Source organism: Suncus etruscus, chromosome 5 (assembly GCF_024139225.1).
Source record: "Suncus etruscus isolate mSunEtr1 chromosome 5, mSunEtr1.pri.cur, whole genome shotgun sequence".
In the NCBI taxonomy this organism is placed as follows: Eukaryota; Metazoa; Chordata; class Mammalia; order Eulipotyphla; family Soricidae; genus Suncus; species Suncus etruscus.
Window position 1 is genome coordinate 97,675,258 of NC_064852.1, and position 19,932 is coordinate 97,695,189.

The 19,932-nt window shown below is 37.0% G+C and overlaps 1 protein-coding gene and 1 non-coding gene across 2 annotated transcripts in view; both read left to right on the top strand.

The window, feature by feature from the left end:
- Positions 1 to 18,496, top strand: part of ABCB11 (ATP binding cassette subfamily B member 11) — a 90,238-nt gene extending 71,742 nt beyond the window's left edge. Inside the window, exons 19-27 of the mRNA XM_049773529.1 lie at positions 1,869 to 1,973; positions 2,060 to 2,221; positions 3,871 to 4,074; positions 7,680 to 7,921; positions 11,563 to 11,719; positions 13,062 to 13,259; positions 16,358 to 16,564; positions 17,339 to 17,485; positions 18,171 to 18,496. Of these exons, the coding sequence (XP_049629486.1) occupies positions 1,869 to 1,973; positions 2,060 to 2,221; positions 3,871 to 4,074; positions 7,680 to 7,921; positions 11,563 to 11,719; positions 13,062 to 13,259; positions 16,358 to 16,564; positions 17,339 to 17,485; positions 18,171 to 18,371 (1,623 nt within the window). The 3' untranslated portion in view covers positions 18,372 to 18,496. The remainder of the gene's footprint in view (positions 1 to 1,868; positions 1,974 to 2,059; positions 2,222 to 3,870; positions 4,075 to 7,679; positions 7,922 to 11,562; positions 11,720 to 13,061; positions 13,260 to 16,357; positions 16,565 to 17,338; positions 17,486 to 18,170) is intronic.
- Positions 5,100 to 5,232, top strand: LOC126010025 (small nucleolar RNA SNORA51). The gene has a single exon (XR_007496166.1). It is a non-coding gene; the product is annotated as a small nucleolar RNA SNORA51 (small nucleolar RNA).
- Positions 18,497 to 19,932: the final 1,436 nt, after the last annotated feature.

Here is a 19,932-nt window from a genome sequence, read left to right on the forward strand (position 1 = left end):
AATAAGAAATTTTAGTGAAAGAGTCCCTCAGTTTAATGCTTATGTTTGAACCAAGTCACGGGGATTGTTGGACTTGTTCTTGCAGCCCCCATATGCGCTGATAACGCCATGCGGCATTATTTCTTGTTTGCATAGGCACATTAAAATGGAAAATACTATACAGACAAATAAGTTCTTATCTAATAGAGATAGAAACACACAAATCTTGGAGTTCAATGGGACCTTACACCCTGAACATTGGCATAATGACCTGGCACAGGCCTCAGAAGAATGGGCGCTCTCCATTCACCCCGGAACCAGGGAAGCCATCTATGAAACATCCAAAGTTGTCTATGACATCACCTGGAAGCAATTCTCTACCAGGGAAGACCCTACTGCTGCTTTGAACATCGATCTACTCAAAAGAGTCTTCCCTTAACACTGAGAAGACTTAACAACAATGACCTGCTTACTGAACAGGGCTTTCTGCATTGCCCTTTAAATGTGACTATAAATTAGAGGACACTCTAATCCTGACTTTAATGTAGGATATACAGATTCCAGGATCTTCAATACAGAAACATGATACCAACAACAGAGACTGTGTGAAAAATAAAACTAGTGGCACTACAGACAATGACCTGGTTTGGACAAACTAGTTTGCCTGGAGCCTAGAGTGGGTCTTATACCAGGAAACTTCAGGGGTAGGGTCTCCTTATATTTAGGCCAAGGCTTTTCCTTCCCATGTCCCCCATATTTTGGTGGGCCTATGCAAATGATAATTGCCACTCTAACACCGTTTTTACTGTGCTCCTTGACTATAAACCTTAAAAAAAAAAAACCTAAGCTTTTGAGGTTAACTTAAACTAATATGCATGTGCATGGAAATATAAAAAACTACTATGCCTTCAAGTTTAAGGAGTTACATAAATTTTATGACTTTAGATTGCTTGGTGTACCACTAAGAAATGTTATAATGTACTACAGTCTGGGGATTTGAGGGACGAAGTAATTGCACATGGGTTCAGTTTTATTTTTCTTAATGTTCTTTGACTGTAAGTTCAAAATTAAGGTGTCAGCAGGGGATTTCTTCTGAGAACTCTGTTTTTGGGTGATTGTCCTTTCATTGTAACTTTACCTTGTCCTCTTTCTTTGCATCATTGTTCACATAATTAAAAGTAAATAAAAAATTTAAAAAGCCCATAGATGAGTGAGACTATTCTGTGTGTCCCTCTCTCCTTCTGACTAATTTCACTCATTATAATAGATTCCATGTATATCCATGTATAGAAAAATTTCATTTTCTTATTTGTTAAAATAATACATGGTCCCCAGTTAGTTACTTGACCAGATCTTTGCAAGTGCAGACTACATTAAACTTGAGTAGGGTTTAATGGTTACTGTAGTAACCATTTACATTTTCAAGAATATTTGGGAGTAAAGGTAGTGTTTTTAGCTTCTGATAATTTGAAGTCAACAACCTCAGTTTCAAAGGAAAACCTGTGGTTCTTTAGGGGCTCTAGGACTCTAGTGCTAGAGGACTAGTGTTTAGGACTAGTGCCTTTGTAAAACTTAATTTTTAAATAGTCTAAAAATCTTTGTCAGGCAAAGTACCTGAGTATGAAGATATAAGATAACACAATCAAAGAAGTAGTCAAAAATTCTGTACATGATAACAAATTTTTTCCAGACTTCCTTCCTCACAAGAGGTTAAATAATTTATATATATATCCAAAGTGAACATTGTTTAAACTAGTAGTGTATTTAAAATGAAAATGATGTTAACTTAATGAGTAAGATAAATTTCTTTTTAAAATATTTATATTTATATATCCTTTGTTATTGTTTTGCAATGATTAAGTTACTCTATTGCTTATTGTTTTCAAAAGACATTTTCACTTCCTGACAAAGAAGAACAAAGACGTCAGATCAATGGTGTTTGCCTGCTCTTTGTAGTAATGGGCTGTGTATCTCTCTGCACACAATTTCTGCAGGTAAGGTGTTTTGTTTTCAATAAGTGATTTCTTTACTACCGTCCTTTTTATGTAAAAATAGTGCTAAAGTCTGTTTGATGTTTCAGGGATACGCTTTTGCTAAATCTGGAGAACTCCTCACAAAAAGGCTACGTAAATTTGGTTTCAGAGCAATTTTAGGGCAAGACATTGGCTGGTTTGATGACTTCAGAAATAGCCCTGGAGCACTGACCACAAGGCTTGCTACAGATGCCTCCCAAGTCCAAGGGGTAAGTTATAGAAGAAACCAGCAACCTGTTTTCTTTTTGCCTTTAAGCTATCTGAGGTCATCACTGACCAGCTTCCACTCATGAGAAAAAGAATACAGCTGGCTCACAGAATTAAGGAAAAACAGTTTATTTATATCTATTGATTTACTTTAGAAGGGAAAACTGGCTATGTTTGATGGTACAAATAAATTCAGTGGAAAAATATGTAAAGGGTAGGGATGTAGAAATTTTATATATGGCTATTTTTTATATATAGCTACTTTAAAATTCAAAGAAATTTAATCATCTTACAAAAATTATTTATCACTTAAAAATATTTCTATGAGTAAGAGGTAAAGAAATAGTACAGTAGATAGGGTCCTTGCCTTGCAAACAATTGATCCAGGTTTGAGTCTAGGTACCCCAGATGGCCCGCTGAGTTCATCAGATGTGATCCCTGAAGGCAAAGCTAAGAGTAAATCCAGAGCACCATGGAGTATGGCCCTATATTTTAAGTAAATATTTTTAATATTTACTTATAGTAAAGATATTTACTTACTTAGTAAATATAGAAGAGTTTTTCTAATTTATATAAACAAATAAGATCGCAAAAATCAAATGAATTTTAATATTGTTATACCAAAGAAATTTGAATTTGTATTTTTCAAATCGCAAAGAAAAATTTCCAAAATATCCATTAAAAAAAGATTACATCTTTTGGGGCTGAAGCAATAGCATGGCAGGTAGGGCATTTGCCTTGTATGAGGCCAATCCGGGTTCAATCCCCATTTGATCCCCAACATCCCAGAGGGTACCCTGAGCCTGCCAGGAGTGATTTTTGATTGCAGGGCCAAGAGTAGCCCCTGAGTGCCTCTGGGTATGTGTCCCAAAAACCACTACCAACAAAAAAAAAAATCACATTTTTTTGAGGTTGAAGTTATAGTACAGCATATTGTATTCTTGACTTGCACACAGCTGACCATGGTTCATTCCCCAGCACTCTATATGGATCCCTGACACCACCAGGAATAATGCCAGGATTAATTTTCCAGAATAATTACTCCTGTGGAGCCAGAAGTAAATCCCAAGCATTTCTGGGTATAGCCCAAAAACTAAAAAGAAAAAAATCTCACCTAACATGAATATCAATTTCTCATGTATACTTGAAGTATTTGTAATTCTTTATTGGAATTCTTTATTATTTTCATTGATGCATGCTTCATGAAACATTTTTCTTAGTAAGATGAGTTAGACATAAGAATATAAATATTATATGATTCCACTTAGGCAAACTCATTAGAATGAAAATAAAAAATTACGGGTTGAGATGAAGAAGGTAAGGGGTTGGGATGAGGGATTTGAGGGAAAAGAGGAGTTATTTAATTGGTCTAAAGATAAAGATGTTTTCAATGTAGTGATCTTTATACCACACTGTGAATGTACATAATGCCAATAAGCTGTATACATACCAGTGATTAAAGTGAGAAATTCTTTTTTGATTGTATATATTATCATTTCTGTATATTTTATATATGTATACATCATTTGTATATATTCTCATGAGAATGTTAAGCAAATGCATCTTTTTAGCATAAATGAATCTTTCACATAATAGTATTTGGTCAAGGAGACTGTGTGTCTGAGATTAAATGATTATTTTTGGTTTATAGGCTGCAGGCTCTCAAATTGGGATGATGGTCAATTCCCTGACTAACATCATTGTGGCCATGATCATTGCCTTCCTCTTCAGCTGGAAGCTCAGTCTACTCATCATGTGCTTCTTTCCCTTCTTGGCTTTATCAGGAGTCGTACAGACCAAAATGTTAACAGGATTTGCCTCTCAGGACAAGCAGGCTCTGGAGATTTCAGGGCAGGTAATCTTACAGAGCCAGTTTTCAGAATGTTTATGGTAGAATGGCCGATAAACAGTGCAATGAATTTAAAGAAGGCTGTTAGCTTGCAAAAGCTCATGATTAAAAATCTTCTACTTGACAAAAAAGAAATACAAATGGCCAAAAGGCACATGAAAAAATGCTCACATCACTAATCATCAGGGAGTTGCAAATCAAAACAACTATGAGGTACCATCTCACACCACAGAGATTGGCACACATCACAAAGAATGAGAACAAGCAGTGCTGGCGGGGATGTGGAGTGAAAAGAACTCTTATTCACTGCTGGTGGGAATGCTGTCTGGTCCAACCTTTGTGGAAAGCAATATGGAGATTTCTCCAAAAGCTGGAAGTTGAGCTCCCATACAATCCAGCTATATCACTCCTGGGGATATATCCTAGGAACACAAAAATACAATACAAAAATCCCTTTCTCACACCTATATTCATTGCAGTGTTGTTTATAATAGCCAGACTCTTGAAACAGCTTAGATGCCCCTCAATAGATGAATGGTTAAAGAAACTATGGTACATATACACAATGGAATATTATGCAGCTGTCAGGAGAGATGAAGTCATAAAATTTTCCTATACATGATGTATATGGAATCTATTATGCTGAGTGAAATAAGTCAGAGGGAGAGAGAGAAACACAGAATGGTCTCACTCATCTATGGGTTTTGAGAAAAATGAAAAACATTTGTGTAATGATTCTCAGAGACAAAATAGAGAAGGACCAGAGTAGGTCTAGCTCCTAACTTGAAGCTCACCACAGGGATCATTTAGTGCAATCACAGAAATAATTACACTGAGAACTATAATAACAAAATGTGACTGAATGAGGGGAGTATAAAGCCTGTCTAGAGTACAGGCCTGTGTGGGGTGGGGAGGAAGGACACTTTGGATATTGGTCATGGGAATGTTGCACTGGTGAAGTATTTTATATATATATATATATATATATATATATATATATTTAAAAAATAAAAAAAGAAAAGAAAAGATAAGGCCTCCCAATTCTTACCACAGTCTGTGTTCTTTACACTGACTGTATAGAAAGAGGAGGTACAGTAAATGCACCCCATATACACCTTAACCCAGGCCCTTTGCCTGGTCTGTATTATGAATTGGGGGACAAAAAAATCTTCTACTTGGGACCAAGTGATAGCACAGTGGTAAAGCATTTGCCTTGCAAGCGGCTGACCCAGGACTGGCCTAGGTTTGATCCCTAGCATCCCATATAATCCCCGAGCCTGCAAGAAGTGATTTCTGAGTGCAGAGCCAGGAGTAACCCCTGAGCATCATTGGGTGTGCCCCCCAAAAAAACCTTCTACTGGACCTTTCCTATGCACCTCTGCCAACAGCTCTAAGAATATATCTGTGACGCTAGAGTTGCAGCAGGTGTGGACAAATAGGCAAACATAGAGTAGTATATGTCTCTTTTCCTCTCTCATAGCTATTTTATCCACATCCCAACTTAGTGCATTCTTATTAATAAGAGTAGACAGTTCAGTTTTCTATCTATTCTGTTTCTTCAACTCAATGATTAGTGCAGGTCATGCCATTAATGCAGAGAAGAGCTAGCATTTTTTGATGGTACACATTTTAATTTTTATACCTCAGTATCTTCTAGATTGGCAACATTTTTGTTTTGAGTAGACTTATAAGATACAATTTAGTTCTCAAATACACTCCAGTTTATTTAGACTTACACATTTCCTAAGTGTGTTCTAATTATTATCTGGTGGTCATGAGTAAGTGAAGAAGAGGGTAGTGGTCCAGACACCTATGTGGGATAATAAATCACTCACATACACATAGTTACGGCCTCACTCTTTAAAGCAATTTACTATAATCTAGATTTCATCTAAAAGGAGAAAGGGCATACTGCTCAAAGGAACAGAGCCCAAGAGAATTTTATATGTAGAAATACATTTAACTTTTATTACTATAAACCTAAATCACAGACTTAACAACATTGAAAACATGATATCTAAGCTGCAACCACCAAGCATTTTAATGTGTCTGTTAAAGTAGCAAGCAGGTTGGGAGGATGTGAGGAATAAAGAAATATGGGAGCATTGGTGATGGAAGTTGATACTGGTAGTGAGAATGATGTTGAAGTACTCTATGCCTAAAACACACTATAAATAACTTTGCAAATCACAGATCTTTAAATTAAAAAAATTAAAGAAAAGTAGAAATAAAAAAGAAATTAGTTTGCCTTTGTGTATTTTCCAGAAGAAAATAACTACTGTTGCAGAAGTGATTATTTGCTTTAGAGTCTGGATAGAAACAAATACAAAGACATAGTATATTTAATTTATCATATTAATAATTAGACAAGATCATTTTCAGCCATTCTTGAAAGTATTTAGGGACCATCACTGCTACACCTGGCCATGCAGGGGGTACTGTGACATGAGGTATGGAGGATAGAATCCAGGGCTTCTTGCATACAAACCATATTCCTTACTATTTGAGTCACAGAAGTGTCATTGGGATTTTTTCTTCAGTGTATCAACAAAAAACATTTATTACACCATAATAAAACCTGTGTGCTCTTATGTTTTCTTGCCAGATGCTTTTGGAATATGTAGTTTCTGGGCAGGAACTTTTGAAAACTTCGGAGCTTTTGGATACTCTCCTGCCTTTAATGATCATCAGTGCTCTATATTGTTCTGGACAGAAATTTTCTGGCAGAAGCCTCTGGTCTACAGGGTTCAGCCTTTTTTTTTTCTGGAGTCTTACTTGCATTTGTTGCAACTGTATCTTTAGCAGCAGTGAAAGTTTTCAGGAATGGTAGTTGCCTTTTGAAGCTTCCTAATTTCAAGCTTAATTAGTCTCTCATTTTCTTTGCTTTCATGATTTTTTTAACAATCAAATCTGTCATCTTAGCTTTTCTTTTTCTGACTGCAGTTTTCTTGGTCCATCTTATGGCTGGCTGCCCATTTTGTGCTCTAAATGAGGACTAGAGGGTGAAATCAGTCTTGCATACATTTGAAAGCAATAGCCTGGCTTCTTACCTAACTGCATGTCCTGTCAACCAAAGCCTTATTCTGATTAGTACATCTATGATTAGCACCTGCTTCCTACATGAAATTTTAAGCTCATGTAGACCACTTGGCCAACTCCATATGGAGCCCATACACCATCATATAAACATTAGGTGAGAAGCCCCATGTTAAATTTTTAATTAAATCTAATTTTGAGTATATATTATTAAATAGTCTCTCATTTCAGAGGACATCTAAACATGTCATCTCATGCATTTCAGATTAATTACTAAAGAAACCATAATACTTTCAAAGATTTCAAAGTTTCAGTTAATTTTGTCTACTTCTTATCTTTTCTATCTCAAACAGAGGCAACAAAATTATGTCAGTACAAAGCAGAGGTTGAATTGAACTGTTTTATGATTCAGTTGAAGTGGTCTCCAGAGAAGTGTTAATGTTCCCAGAAGATGTCCTCATCTGATATATACTGCAATCTGCCATTGGCATGAGATCTGATCTATGCAGCTGTTAAAATTTCACCAAAATCATTGTTTCTGCTCTTCATTCTTAAACTTGCTTTTTATTCCTCAGATTACAAATGAAGCCCTCAGTAATATCCGCACTGTTGCTGGAGTTGGGAAGGAGAGGCATTTTGTTGAAGCTTTTGAGACTGCATTGGAGAAGCCATTCAAGACAGCCATTCGGAAAGCAAATATTTATGGATTCTGCTTTGGTTTTTCCCAATGTATAGTGTTTGTGGCGAATGCGGCTTCCTACAGATATGGGGGCTACTTAATTCCCAATGAAGGGCTCCATTTCAGCTATGTGTTCAGGTGAGGACTATCCAGACAAGGTCATAAAAGATCAGCACTCTAGGGAGGTATAGCCTGGTCTATTTATTTGCTGAATAGAAACTAAGAAATTAAGTCAGGAGCCGAAGAGATAGCATGGAGGTTAAGCATTTACCTTGCATGCAGAAGGACAGTAGTTCGAATCCCGGCATCCCATATGGTCCCCCGAGCCTGCCAGGAGTGATTTCTGAGCATAGAGCCAGGAGTGACCCTTGAGTGCCACCGGGTGTGACCCAAAAATGAAAAAAAAAAAAAAAGAAAATAAGCTAAATGTGGTGGTTTAAATGAAACTATTAAGAAACTAAACTGGGGCTGAAGATAGCATGGAGGCAGGGTGTTTGCCTTGCATGCAGAAGGACAGTGGTTTGAATCCCAGCATCCCATATAGTCCCCTGAGCCTACCAGGAGCAATTTCTGAGCATAGAATCAGGAATAACCCCTGAGCGTTGCCGGATATGACCCAAAAAACAAAAACAACAAAAAAAGAAAGAAAGAAACTACACCAAGTATGATAGTTTAAACTGTGGGGCTTATTATTTCTCAGAAGTTTTTAATTGTATATGTATTTCTTCTCGAGTGAGTCCACTTAGTCAGCCTTTTGAGTCGGTGATTTTTCTCCACATAGCTTTTATAGCAAGTGAACTTGTTTTCAACATATTATGCTTTCAGAGTTCCAATACAACAAAGAAAACAAGTCTTAACAACTGAAACACTTTTAAAACTCTTAATACATTGAATTTTCAAATATTTATTTGATCAAAGAAAGTCATATATAAAATCTAGATTTTTCTGGAACTGTTTTTTCCAAAGTCCTCTTATTATCAGGATTTTTTAACATCAAGAAAATATGGATTAGGGTCTTAAGGTCCCTTAATTTTTCTCTGACACTTGAGATATTCCTTTTAATTTTTAATTTGTTTTTTTTTCTTTTTATTGGGACAAAACACCTAATAAGTATCCAGGTAGGCCCAGGGTCACTTTTGTCAGTGTTCACTAATCAGGCCAGATTGTTCAATACTGTGCCCCAGGATGTGAAGCTGCGAGACTCTGTGGTACCAGAGGCCACCAGGACCACCCCAGCACGTTTAGGAGCCACCAGAGCCATATTTAGAAGTGCTTTAGAGACCATATATGCTGAGGTTCTTGGCTAATAAGTTGTCGCAATACCTCTCTTAATACACTTGATGCTTTATACACCTTGAAAAGCTCTGAGCCAGGAAAGGAAAAAACACTAAACAAGTGACTATTATGCATGACATATCACCAAAAAAAAAAGTCATATTGCAGAAGGGTGTATTCAGAGAAATAATTAATTAGCCATTTTTTATAATTTACTACATTGATTAATCCTGAGCCAATCAAGATGTTTTGAATAAGATAAGAGAATTTGTCAAGGGTGTTTTTTGCCAACATGAGAAATTTGGGAGACAACTGTGGGTGCCTCCGCCTGCAGGGACACCAATTAAGATGTGGTTATTCTTTCTTGAAGGGAGATCATGCAAACACAAAGACACAAAGACAGACATGGAGACAAAGACAGACACAGAGACACACAAAAGTGTAAAAAGGATTCCAGCCAAATCTGATTCCAATTTCATTTATTGAAACTCAAGGCCTGGCTTATATACTTTTTGTGGACACAGTTCAGCTCATAAATATATCAATAAGAGGTAGATATATTGAACAAGACAAATAACAGGACCCATTGGCAGGTGATATGGAATGTGCAAATAATGAGATCTGTCTCCATCAGGACAGGGGTGTACTGATTATGGAACCTATCTCCAGCAGGTGGAATGTACAGATAAGGGGACCTTTTAGACTAGACTTAGTTTCCCAGGTCCAAAGTCCTGTGTCTTCTTTGTTTCTGAAGAAGCCTTAGATCTTAAATGTTTACATTAAATTCTCAAGGCTGTCTGCTTTTATTATACCTCTGTGTTTGTTGCCCTTAAATCTTAAATGTTTAACATTCAATTCTCAAGGCTGCCTTAGCAAAGTTCTGTGCCTGTCACAAGGCCCTGCATTTCAGCTAAGTTTTCTGCCTGTTCTTAAGGGCTCCCGTCAGACAACTATAGTTTCTGGTGTGTGTGTGTGTGTGTGTGTGTGTGTGTGTGTGTGTGTGTGTTTTAAAACAAAGACCATGAGCCAGAAAGAGAGCATGGAGGTAGGGCATTTGCATACAGAAGGACAATGGTTCGAATCCAGGCATCCCATATGGTCCTCTGAGCCTGTCAGGAGTGATTTCTGAGCTTAGAGTCAGGAGTAACCCCTGAGCACTGCCAGGTATGACCCCCCCCCCAAAAAAAGACAAAGATCATATTCTACTATTCCCCTTTTAATCTAAGTGCTTGTTAATCATTCAAGCTTTGAATTGAGCTTGTGGGGATGATTTAGTTCAGAAGTCTGAACCAAAATAAGTCCTGTTTATATAAGGAGCAATGAAACATATAGATATCCCCTTCTTCCACCACTAAATAGTCTTTTTTGCCTGGCATACAAATGGGCCACTTCAGAGGGTATCACTCACATCACAGTCTGTGGTCTATATAGGTAGTACCAAGATTCTCTTACAGTGCATGCCTCATTCATTTGTTCATTAATTACACACATGGTTTGCTTTTGGTTTGGGGCCACACTTGACAGTGCTTGGTGGTTACTCCTGGCTCTGCACTGAATGATGAGGCCCTCAGGAGACACAGTATGCCTAGGATGCCAGTGATTAAATCCAGGTTGGAATTATGCAAAGCAAGCACCCTACCTGTTACACTATGGCTCTTGTCCCTAATTACATACAAGTTGAAAGTAGTTAGAAGTTGGACAAGTAAAAGGATGTAAATAATTTTATTTTATATAGTCTGAAGTATATGCATGGGCACAGAATTGGTGCTTATGTTATCAATCATTATCACTTTCAGATAGACACAAAACATTGTAAAAAGCATTACAAACCAAATTACAACCATTGTAAAAAGCAACCAATAAAAAATAAAATAAAATTTTAAATGAACCAATCTGGTGATCTTTCAAGGTCCCTTACTTTTGAAAGGATGTAGCAGGAAGTGCCTACTCCTGTCTCTATACTTAGAGGTCACCCCCCAGCCCCCGTGATGCTGGGGGATCAAACTGAAGTTAAATGAATTCAAGGAAATTATCTTAACGCCATTATTATCTCTCTGCCTTGTTTCTTAAAGAAGTATTTTGTTTTCTGATGTAAAAATTAAAAAAACAAAAACTACTTTGGGATTCAGAGGCTCCCTCAGGCAGTTTTAAAGGGCTACTCCTAACTCTGTGTTCAGGAAATAATATACACAGTATCAGGGATCAAACCAAAGGTGGCTGTATGCACAACAAGAGCCTTAACTTCTGTACTCTCTCACCACTTCCTGTAACAAGATTTTTAAAGAGAGGTTATTGTAGCTGAAGCAGGGTTTGGAGATATTTCCATGTCCCCACCTGCAATCCACTAATCACCCCATTTTCGCAAAGCACAGCTAAAAAACTGCTAATCTCCCAACCCTTACATTTCTCAAGGTTACTTATTTCTAATGGAACACCCACTAACCCCTCGATGCCTGCCTCTTAAGTCATCACATTACTCTTACCAGATGTCTGTTCAATTGCAGGGTGATCTCGTCCGTTGTTTTGAGTGCTACAGCTCTTGGAAGAGCCTCCTCTTATACCCCAAGTTATGCCAAAGCCAAAATAGCTGCTGCACGCTTTTTTCAACTACTAGACAGACGCCCATCAGTCAATGTGTATAGCAGTGCAGGTGAAAAATGGGTATGTACTGTGGTGCAGATAGAGAGGTGGTAGAAGCAAAAGATGTGTGTGAATGTAAGTGTGTGGAGATGTGTACATGTGTGCCAACCATTGAGGATATATAATACCTGTAGATTCCGAATTCCTATGGGTTCATCGATCTTAGAAATACTAATGTAAGAATACATAAATTAACATTAAATTTACTCAAAAAATTAACACTTGGTTTAGAAAATAATATCCAGTGAATGCTCAATTCTGTGGGATATCAAGCACTCTTTGGAACAAAATGAATAAAACTAGAAATTTCTTGTGAGACCTCTTTTACTATATTATCTATGGGATACTGAAAAACCAGTTGCTCTTGTTCAATAGTATTTATTTGATCTGTGTTTATCTAAGTTCAAGTTTTAGTTCTTGTGGACCAACAGAAAACAGACCAAATTAATCTTAAAATATAGTTTCTGTGAATTGTCAATCTCTCCATTTGCTTTTTACTTTATTTTTCTATTAAGAATATCTTGGTGGGGCCTGACCAATAGCACATGTGGCCAATCTGGTTTTATCCCCAACATCCCATACAAACCTCGGAACCTACCAGGAGTAATTTAATTTCTGAATGCAGAGCCAGGAGTGACTCCTAATTGCCACCTGGTATGACCCAGAAACAAACAAACAAACAAACACTTGGTATATTTAAGAGAGAAAAACAAATCAAATAGACCAAACTCCTACTAAAACTAAGTTCTACCCTTGCCTCAATGGGGAATAGAATGCCATCTAATTAAGTAATTGTTCCTATACTTTGTGCTTTGACAGCATGATTTTGGAGGTATCTTAAGGAATTAAAATGTCAGATTTTGGACTACTTTCAATAGTCTACATTCTAATAGGAGTGTAGAAAAACATATTAATTATTGAGTGCTGGATGGTTGTGGATGATGGTGAGATGGATGGAGGGGCCTTTCGGGCCACGTGCCTGCAACCCCTTCCTTCCAGCTGGCAGGTCTTAGGGTGGCAGCGAGGAAGTGATCCACAGGCAGTCAGGTTTCAAGAGACATCAACTTTATTAAGGCCTTAGCCACCATGTGCGACTTCTAAGCTTTTGAAACTTTTTAAGCAGGCTCTTTTCAGTGACCCTGGCATCTCAACTTGTTTCTGCCAGCCACCTATCTTGTTGAATCCTCTCGCTCAATCTCTCCCTATCTATTCTCCCCCTGCCCCTGAGGCAACCCCTTCCTTAGTAACTACAGACCCCTCCCAGATAGGGGCAGGTCTGGCTCTCAAGGTGAGCAAAACAGGAAATTGGGGGAGGGAAATAACAAGGTTTATACATAGATAAATCCCATCTTTCTTTCCACAGGACAACTTCCAGGGGAAGATTGACTTTATTGACTGTAAATTTACATATCCTACTCGACCTGATATGCAAGTCCTGAATGGCCTCTCAGTGTCTGTTAGTCCAGGACAAACATTGGCATTTGTTGGAAGCAGTGGATGTGGCAAAAGCACCAGTGTGCAGTTATTGGAACGTTTCTATGACCCTGACCAAGGGAAGGTGGTAAGCAATACAATGCTTTTAAGATTTGATTTCTGTAGACTCTCTCCAACCTCTAAAAGATATACTTTGTTAGGATCAGAGAGGTAGTACAGAGGTTAAGGTGCTTGCTTTGCATCTTGTTGACCCCAGTAATGGTGACTTCTCTGACACCAGCTATAGTTCTCTGGACACCATCAGAGTTAACGCTTGAACACAGAGCCAGTAATATAACATGAGTACTGCTAGTGGTGGTGTATAATTGTGTGTGGGAAGGGCTAGGGTATCCCACATACTCCAATCTGAAAAAGAATAGATTGTACCTTGTCAGGCTCACTGCAAAGTGATTGCCTTGGTGGTTACCTTTAGGGTTGATTCCAGTTCCAATCATTTGCCAGGTGACCTGACTTAACCTCCCAATTTCTAATAGTATATTCTTCCCAGGTCCAGATGGCATGTGGACTAGTTAGGTAAAGAAAATTTCATATACTGCAAAGTGAAAGATGAGTGTTTTTAACAGAAGCATTTACTCTCTTGCAAATGAAGCAGAAAGTACACACTAATAAGTAAACTAATGGTTAGGAATGGAAAAAGTGGGGTAATAGGAAGCATATGAAAAATGAACAAGAAGGGGGTATGGAAAATCTGATGAATCTTTGTTCATTCATAATGTAAGTTTAAGTCTAAGTAAACTAAGGTATCAAATTGGTATACATTGTAAGCTATGGCAAAATATATTAGAAAAATGTGTAAGTTGCATTTCTTTCTCTCCTTTTCTTTTTATTTCTTTTGCAATAATATAGGCAGAGTACTACACAATACTGTAAGAGCAATTTTTAATAGAAAGCAGTTCATGTTCTGCCGTTCTAGAATCTTCATTGCTCCAAAGGAGCTAAATTAAAATATTCGTTGTTTTCAGGTATCCCAATAATTACATCTATGTATATAAGTTATTTACAGCTGTTTCATGATTTAACAATTTTAGGCTTTTGCTTTAAATGTTAAACTATATGGTGTTGGTTAGAGTTTACTCCTGACTCTGCACTCAGTAATCACTCCTGGTTAGTTTGATGACTATCTGGAATGCTAGAGATTGAATTGCATTGGGCATATGCAAGGCAAATACCTTGCCTGTAATCTGTTATCTGTTATCTCTCTGGCCTCCTCAGTGTACTCTTTATGCACAGACAATAGTTAAAAGTATATAGAGAAAATTGAATTAAAGAGGAAACTAAAGAATTCCTTGCATAAAGCAAAGCAAGAAAGTGAATAAATAATGTTAGAATCCAGGAAATTTAGAAAATAAAAAAGTTGATTAGCTATCATTTCTAATCACTTTTTATTGATTTTATTTGAATAGTTTTTTTACTTGATCATTGAAGACCTAGAAAGACCTAGAAAGCACATTGTACTGGGAGGTCTGATCACTGTAAAGTTGAAGGTTTAGATTTCCAAATATCACCTATGCTATCTAGCTCTTGGATTAGTATTTAATTACATGGCATGCTAGAACCTGAATCTGTGTGGACTTCCCAAAATTAGCACACACACATTTTTAAGTTAGCCATGGTGATTGACACATACTTTAAGTATATTTCTCTGAATGTGTTAATAAATACTTTAGACAAAAGTAGGCAGTAATACACTCCCAAATAAATCAATGTGATTTCTTGTATTTCATAGTAACAGTGCATTTTGTTGTATTTGGGGAGTTGTTTGTTTGGGGGCTTTTGGAAGATGTGACCACACCCAGTTGATGCTCAGGGATTATTTCTGGCTCTTCATTCAAGAATTGCTTTTGGCAGTACTCAGGGGAGTATATGGGATGTTGAAGATTGAACAGTGTTGGTCTAATGCAAGTTAAACAGTCATAGTAATCCTCAGACTACAGCTCATGGTCATATATTGTATTTGTTCCTGTTTTGTTTCTTCACTTTAAAATAAGATATATGCAGTGTGCATAGGAATTTGTTCATTATTTTTACTATAGTCTGGCCCTCCAACGGTCTGAACTCTCCAGCCAGTAACATTTTTTTACATTCTTTTACATTTTTCCAATTGTGTTTTTTAAAATAGGAAAAAATACCTTTCAAATAAACTTTTAAAATTCTCTTTTCTATTAGTGAAGTTACCCACTACATTTAATATTTTCAGTATTAATTGGACATGAGGTACCCACTAAGTACACTAAGTGTTCGTGGGAGATTTTAAGGAACATTAAGCTTTTCATCTAACTTCTAGTAACTTAGAATACTAATGCAGATACAACAATTAACAACAATTCAGGTATTCAATTACATATAAAATTGAGCTTTGAAGACTAAGTACTATGGAAAATTGAATAAAAATAAATGAGAATTAATTATTGAGAAATGTTTTCTCACTAAGAGTTTGCTTTTTCTGTTGCTAAGAAATGATCTAAAATATGTTCGCACCATTTGACATCATTTTCTGAAACACAGAACCAAATATATAATGTTATTATATTAGAATATTATGTTTTTAATGATCAGAACTCTTAGGTGAACCCATGTCAATGGAAGATATTTGTGTTCCTGTATTTAACTGCCTTACTAGACATGAGTTTTTGGAAAATAAATGTAATTATTCTTCATATATTAAACAAGAGACTACCTAGCATCTGTGTCAAATATCCTTGTGACATATGTTTGTTAATTGATTACATAAATATATTCCTTTCTATGTCTATTATTTTTGTGATTTAGATGCTATTAACAATAAGATCAAGGAAACAGGGTTATATTTATATATTGTCCAATAAAATTTTCAGACCTACAGATTATTCAAATGAAAAATTCATCATATTTGTAGAAAATATGCTTTATATAATATTAGGGGTGACTTGTTAAAATTAGTTACCTCCTGAGTGCTTTACTTGTATGTTTTAATCCACAGAGTAAGATTTGGTAAACAAACAAAACCACAATCTGATCATAACTTTGTTGGCACACCTTCACACATCTTCATAGATCAAAGGAATTATGACTTATTTCTGAGACCCTGTAGTTTCTTCCTCTTATGTAACACTAACTGTAAAATACAAACTTATCTCATGGTTAGAAATATAAGACTTAATGCCTGTTTGCCACCTCTATTGACAGATGATTGATGGACATGACAGCAAAAACGTTAATGTCCAGTTTCTTCGCTCAAATATCGGAATTGTTTCCCAGGAACCAGTGTTGTTTGCCTGTAGCATAATGGAAAATATTAAGTATGGGGACAATACCAAAGAAATTTCTAAAGAAAGAGTCATAGAAGCTTCAAAACAAGCCCAGCTTCATGACTTTGTGATGTCACTCCCAGAGGTGAGTACCAAAGCAGAGATTTCCCCCCCAGGAAAGCCAGGGGTGAAAGAAATAAATTGACCAAAAAGTATTATGATTGTGATTTAAGAAGGCTAAGGATGCAGTGAAAAAGGAATCCTCATTCACCACTTTTGGGAATATTCTCTGGTTCAGTCTATATGGATAACAGTATAGAGATTTCTCAGAAACCTAAGAATAGAGCTTCCATTTGACTAGTCATTCCATTTCTTGGCATCTTCTTATCACCAAAACACAAAAAACATCCATTTTAAAAGATATATTTATTCCCATGTTCATTGCAGAACTTAGTTAGGGCATGGAAATAATCAAAGAATCCAGTGGCAAATGAATGATAAAGAAGTTTTGGTGCATATACACAGTGATATATAATGCAACTCTAAGAAAAGATGAAATCTTGCAATTTCCTCAAATGTTAATTTATTCTTAATTAAGAATTCTTAAATTCTTAATTTTTTAATTTGGGGGGGTATTTTTGGGGGATCACACCTCGCTGAGCTCAGGGGTTACTCCTGTATCTATGCTCAGAAATCGCTCCTGGCAGGCTCGGGGGACCATATGGGATGCCAGGATTCGAACCACCATTATTGTGTATGCAAGGCAAATGCCCTACCTCCATGATATCTCTCTGACCCCAAATTCTTAATTTTAAAAGACAGCAAATTATTTAAATTTACAGGGGAAACATTTTATAAAACCTAACAATACAGGAACAATAGCTACTTATACTTCTCAAAAGTACCATACTTTTTCCAGAAATATGAAACTAATGTTGGATCCCAGGGTTCTCAACTATCTAGAGGAGAGAAACAACGCATTGCTATCGCCCGAGCCATTGTACGAGATCCCAAAATCTTGCTACTTGATGAAGCTACTTCTGCTTTAGACACAGAAAGTGAAAAGGTATGTATTGTTTTTCTAAAGTCTTGAATAATATCAATTGAGTTTTTCCTTAATATTTGTTCTTATAAAAATAGCATGGTTTGGAGGGCTCGAGGTAGGGTGTTTGTTTTGCATCTATATTTGATTCCTTGCATCTCATGTGGTCCCTTAAACCTGCCAGGATTGATTCCTGGAGCACAGAGCCAGAGGTAGCCCTTGAGTACCACTGAGTGTGCCTCCCCCCCCCCAAAGGCATAGTTTCCAGCTTTCTGATTTATTATCAGTAAACCTCATAGTTTGGTTTCTTCTGCCTAGGACTTGACTTGCAATTTATTTTATTTTGGGGCCACAGGACCATGTAGATTGCCCTGGACAAGGCAAACATCCTACCACTGTGCTATCACTCTGGCCCCTATGGCCTGCAATTTAAATCTTCAGTGCATTGTGTTCCACAGGAGGGCTTTGAAACTATCTCTATCTATTTTTTTCTTTTTCTTTTTTTTTGTTTTGTTTTGGGACCACACCCATTGATTACTCCTGGCTATGTGCTCAGAAATCGCTCCTTACTTGGGGGGACCATATGGGACACTGGGGAATCCAACTGCGGTTCGTCCTAGGCTAGCGCTTGCAAGGCAGACACCTTACCTCTAGCGCCACCGCTCCAGCGCCTGTATCTTTGCATCACCTTTTTATTTTCCTTTTTCAGACTGTGCAGATTGCCCTGGACAAGGCCAGAGAAGGTCGGACCTGCATTGTCATTGCCCATCGTTTGTCTACCATCCAGAACTCAGATATCATTGCTGTCATGGCACAGGGAGTAGTGATTGAAAAGGGAACCCATGAGGAACTAATGGCCCAGAAAGGTGCCTACTACAAACTGGTCACTACAGGAGCCCCCATCAGTTGACATGGCTGAGAACTTCATGCACAGATAATGCTCCAAATATAGGAGTGCTTTTGGTTGTTTTTCTTTAAGTATTGATATTTTAAAGACATTGTTATACATTGAAAATAAACTAAACTCTAATGATCCTCAATAACCCTGAATTTTACATTTTTCTATCTAGAAAATGAAAGCAATTACATTCAGTGTGAGTAAAATTTGGTTTCATGCAGGTGCTAAGTCATTGTTCAGTGCTTTTTCCATAAAAGAGCCAATTCCAGTTACTGTACAGTATATCAAGAAGTCATAAAGTAATTGAGACTTTAAACATGCCAAAGACAGGAGACTGTCCTTCACGTTTTGATTTGCAATGTGAACACATTCGTTAAGCTGGATCAAGGATCCATGTGAAAAATAATGAAGGGTTAAAGACTATCATTTTTGACTGATGCTTTCTTGCTCACGAAAGCAGATTTATCCATGTCAAGCATGAGACTAAAGACAGGAAGTCTAGCACTGTGGTTGTTTTTCGACCTATGGAAGAAGAAAGAGTCTCATATGTTGGGGTGTTGATTCATGCATGGATTCAGGGTATAGTGCCCAAGTTATGAAGTCATCACTTATTAATCCAGAACTGGTCAGTGTTGCTGGAGCAGGGACTCTTATCTCTGGCATTATACTCCTTATTACATGGGTTGTTTGGCTTTTGTTTCTACAAAATCGTTTTGAAGAAATGAAAATAATGTATTTAACCAAGTATGGCTTCATTAACTATTATACAAAAGTCCATAAAATAAGGCAGGAGATTATGATGTTTCTCCTTGCTCCCTTTAAACACCATTAAATAATATTAATATTTAATGAAGGTATAAACTAAAAGAATAAAGAAAACAAATGATAACAATATAATTTGAAAAGCCAGAAGGCAAATAGACAATAGTTAGTTGGTTTCTGTGTGTGTGTGTGTGTGTGTGTGTTGTGGTGGTGGTGATGGGGGCAGGGATGGGGTAAAATGGCCACACTCAGTAGTTCTCAGGGTTTCTGGCTCTATGCTCAGGAATTACTTCTGGAAATATATAAGGTGCTGAGATTAAACTGGTGTTGGTCCATGTGTTAGTGGGTTTTGAAGAGGAAAGCAAAGAATATAATATATTAGTGGGAATAGCCTAAAATAATTAATTGTTTTAAATATTTTTTATTTTGACCAAAGTGGATTACAAATCTTTCACAGTAATATTTTAGGTACATAGTAACATTAAATCAGGGGGCATTCCCACCAATAATGTCCTCCCTCCCCCCCTGTTCCCAGCATGTATCCCATATCTCACTCCTTTCCCCTCAGGCTGCTAGTATAAGTAGTCCCCTATGTGTCTACCTTGTTGTAGATTGGTATTGATTCTGTTGTTAAAATAATTAAGTTTTGTACCACAAACGCCTAGAGAAATTTCAGAATGTAAGGATTGCAGGTCCTTCTAGTATGTGTATAAGAAGAGGGGGAGGTGGAATTAGACATAAAAACAGAAATATGGACTGAAAGCCTATATAGAAATCAAAGTACAGAATACCTCTTCTTTAGCATGGCCAC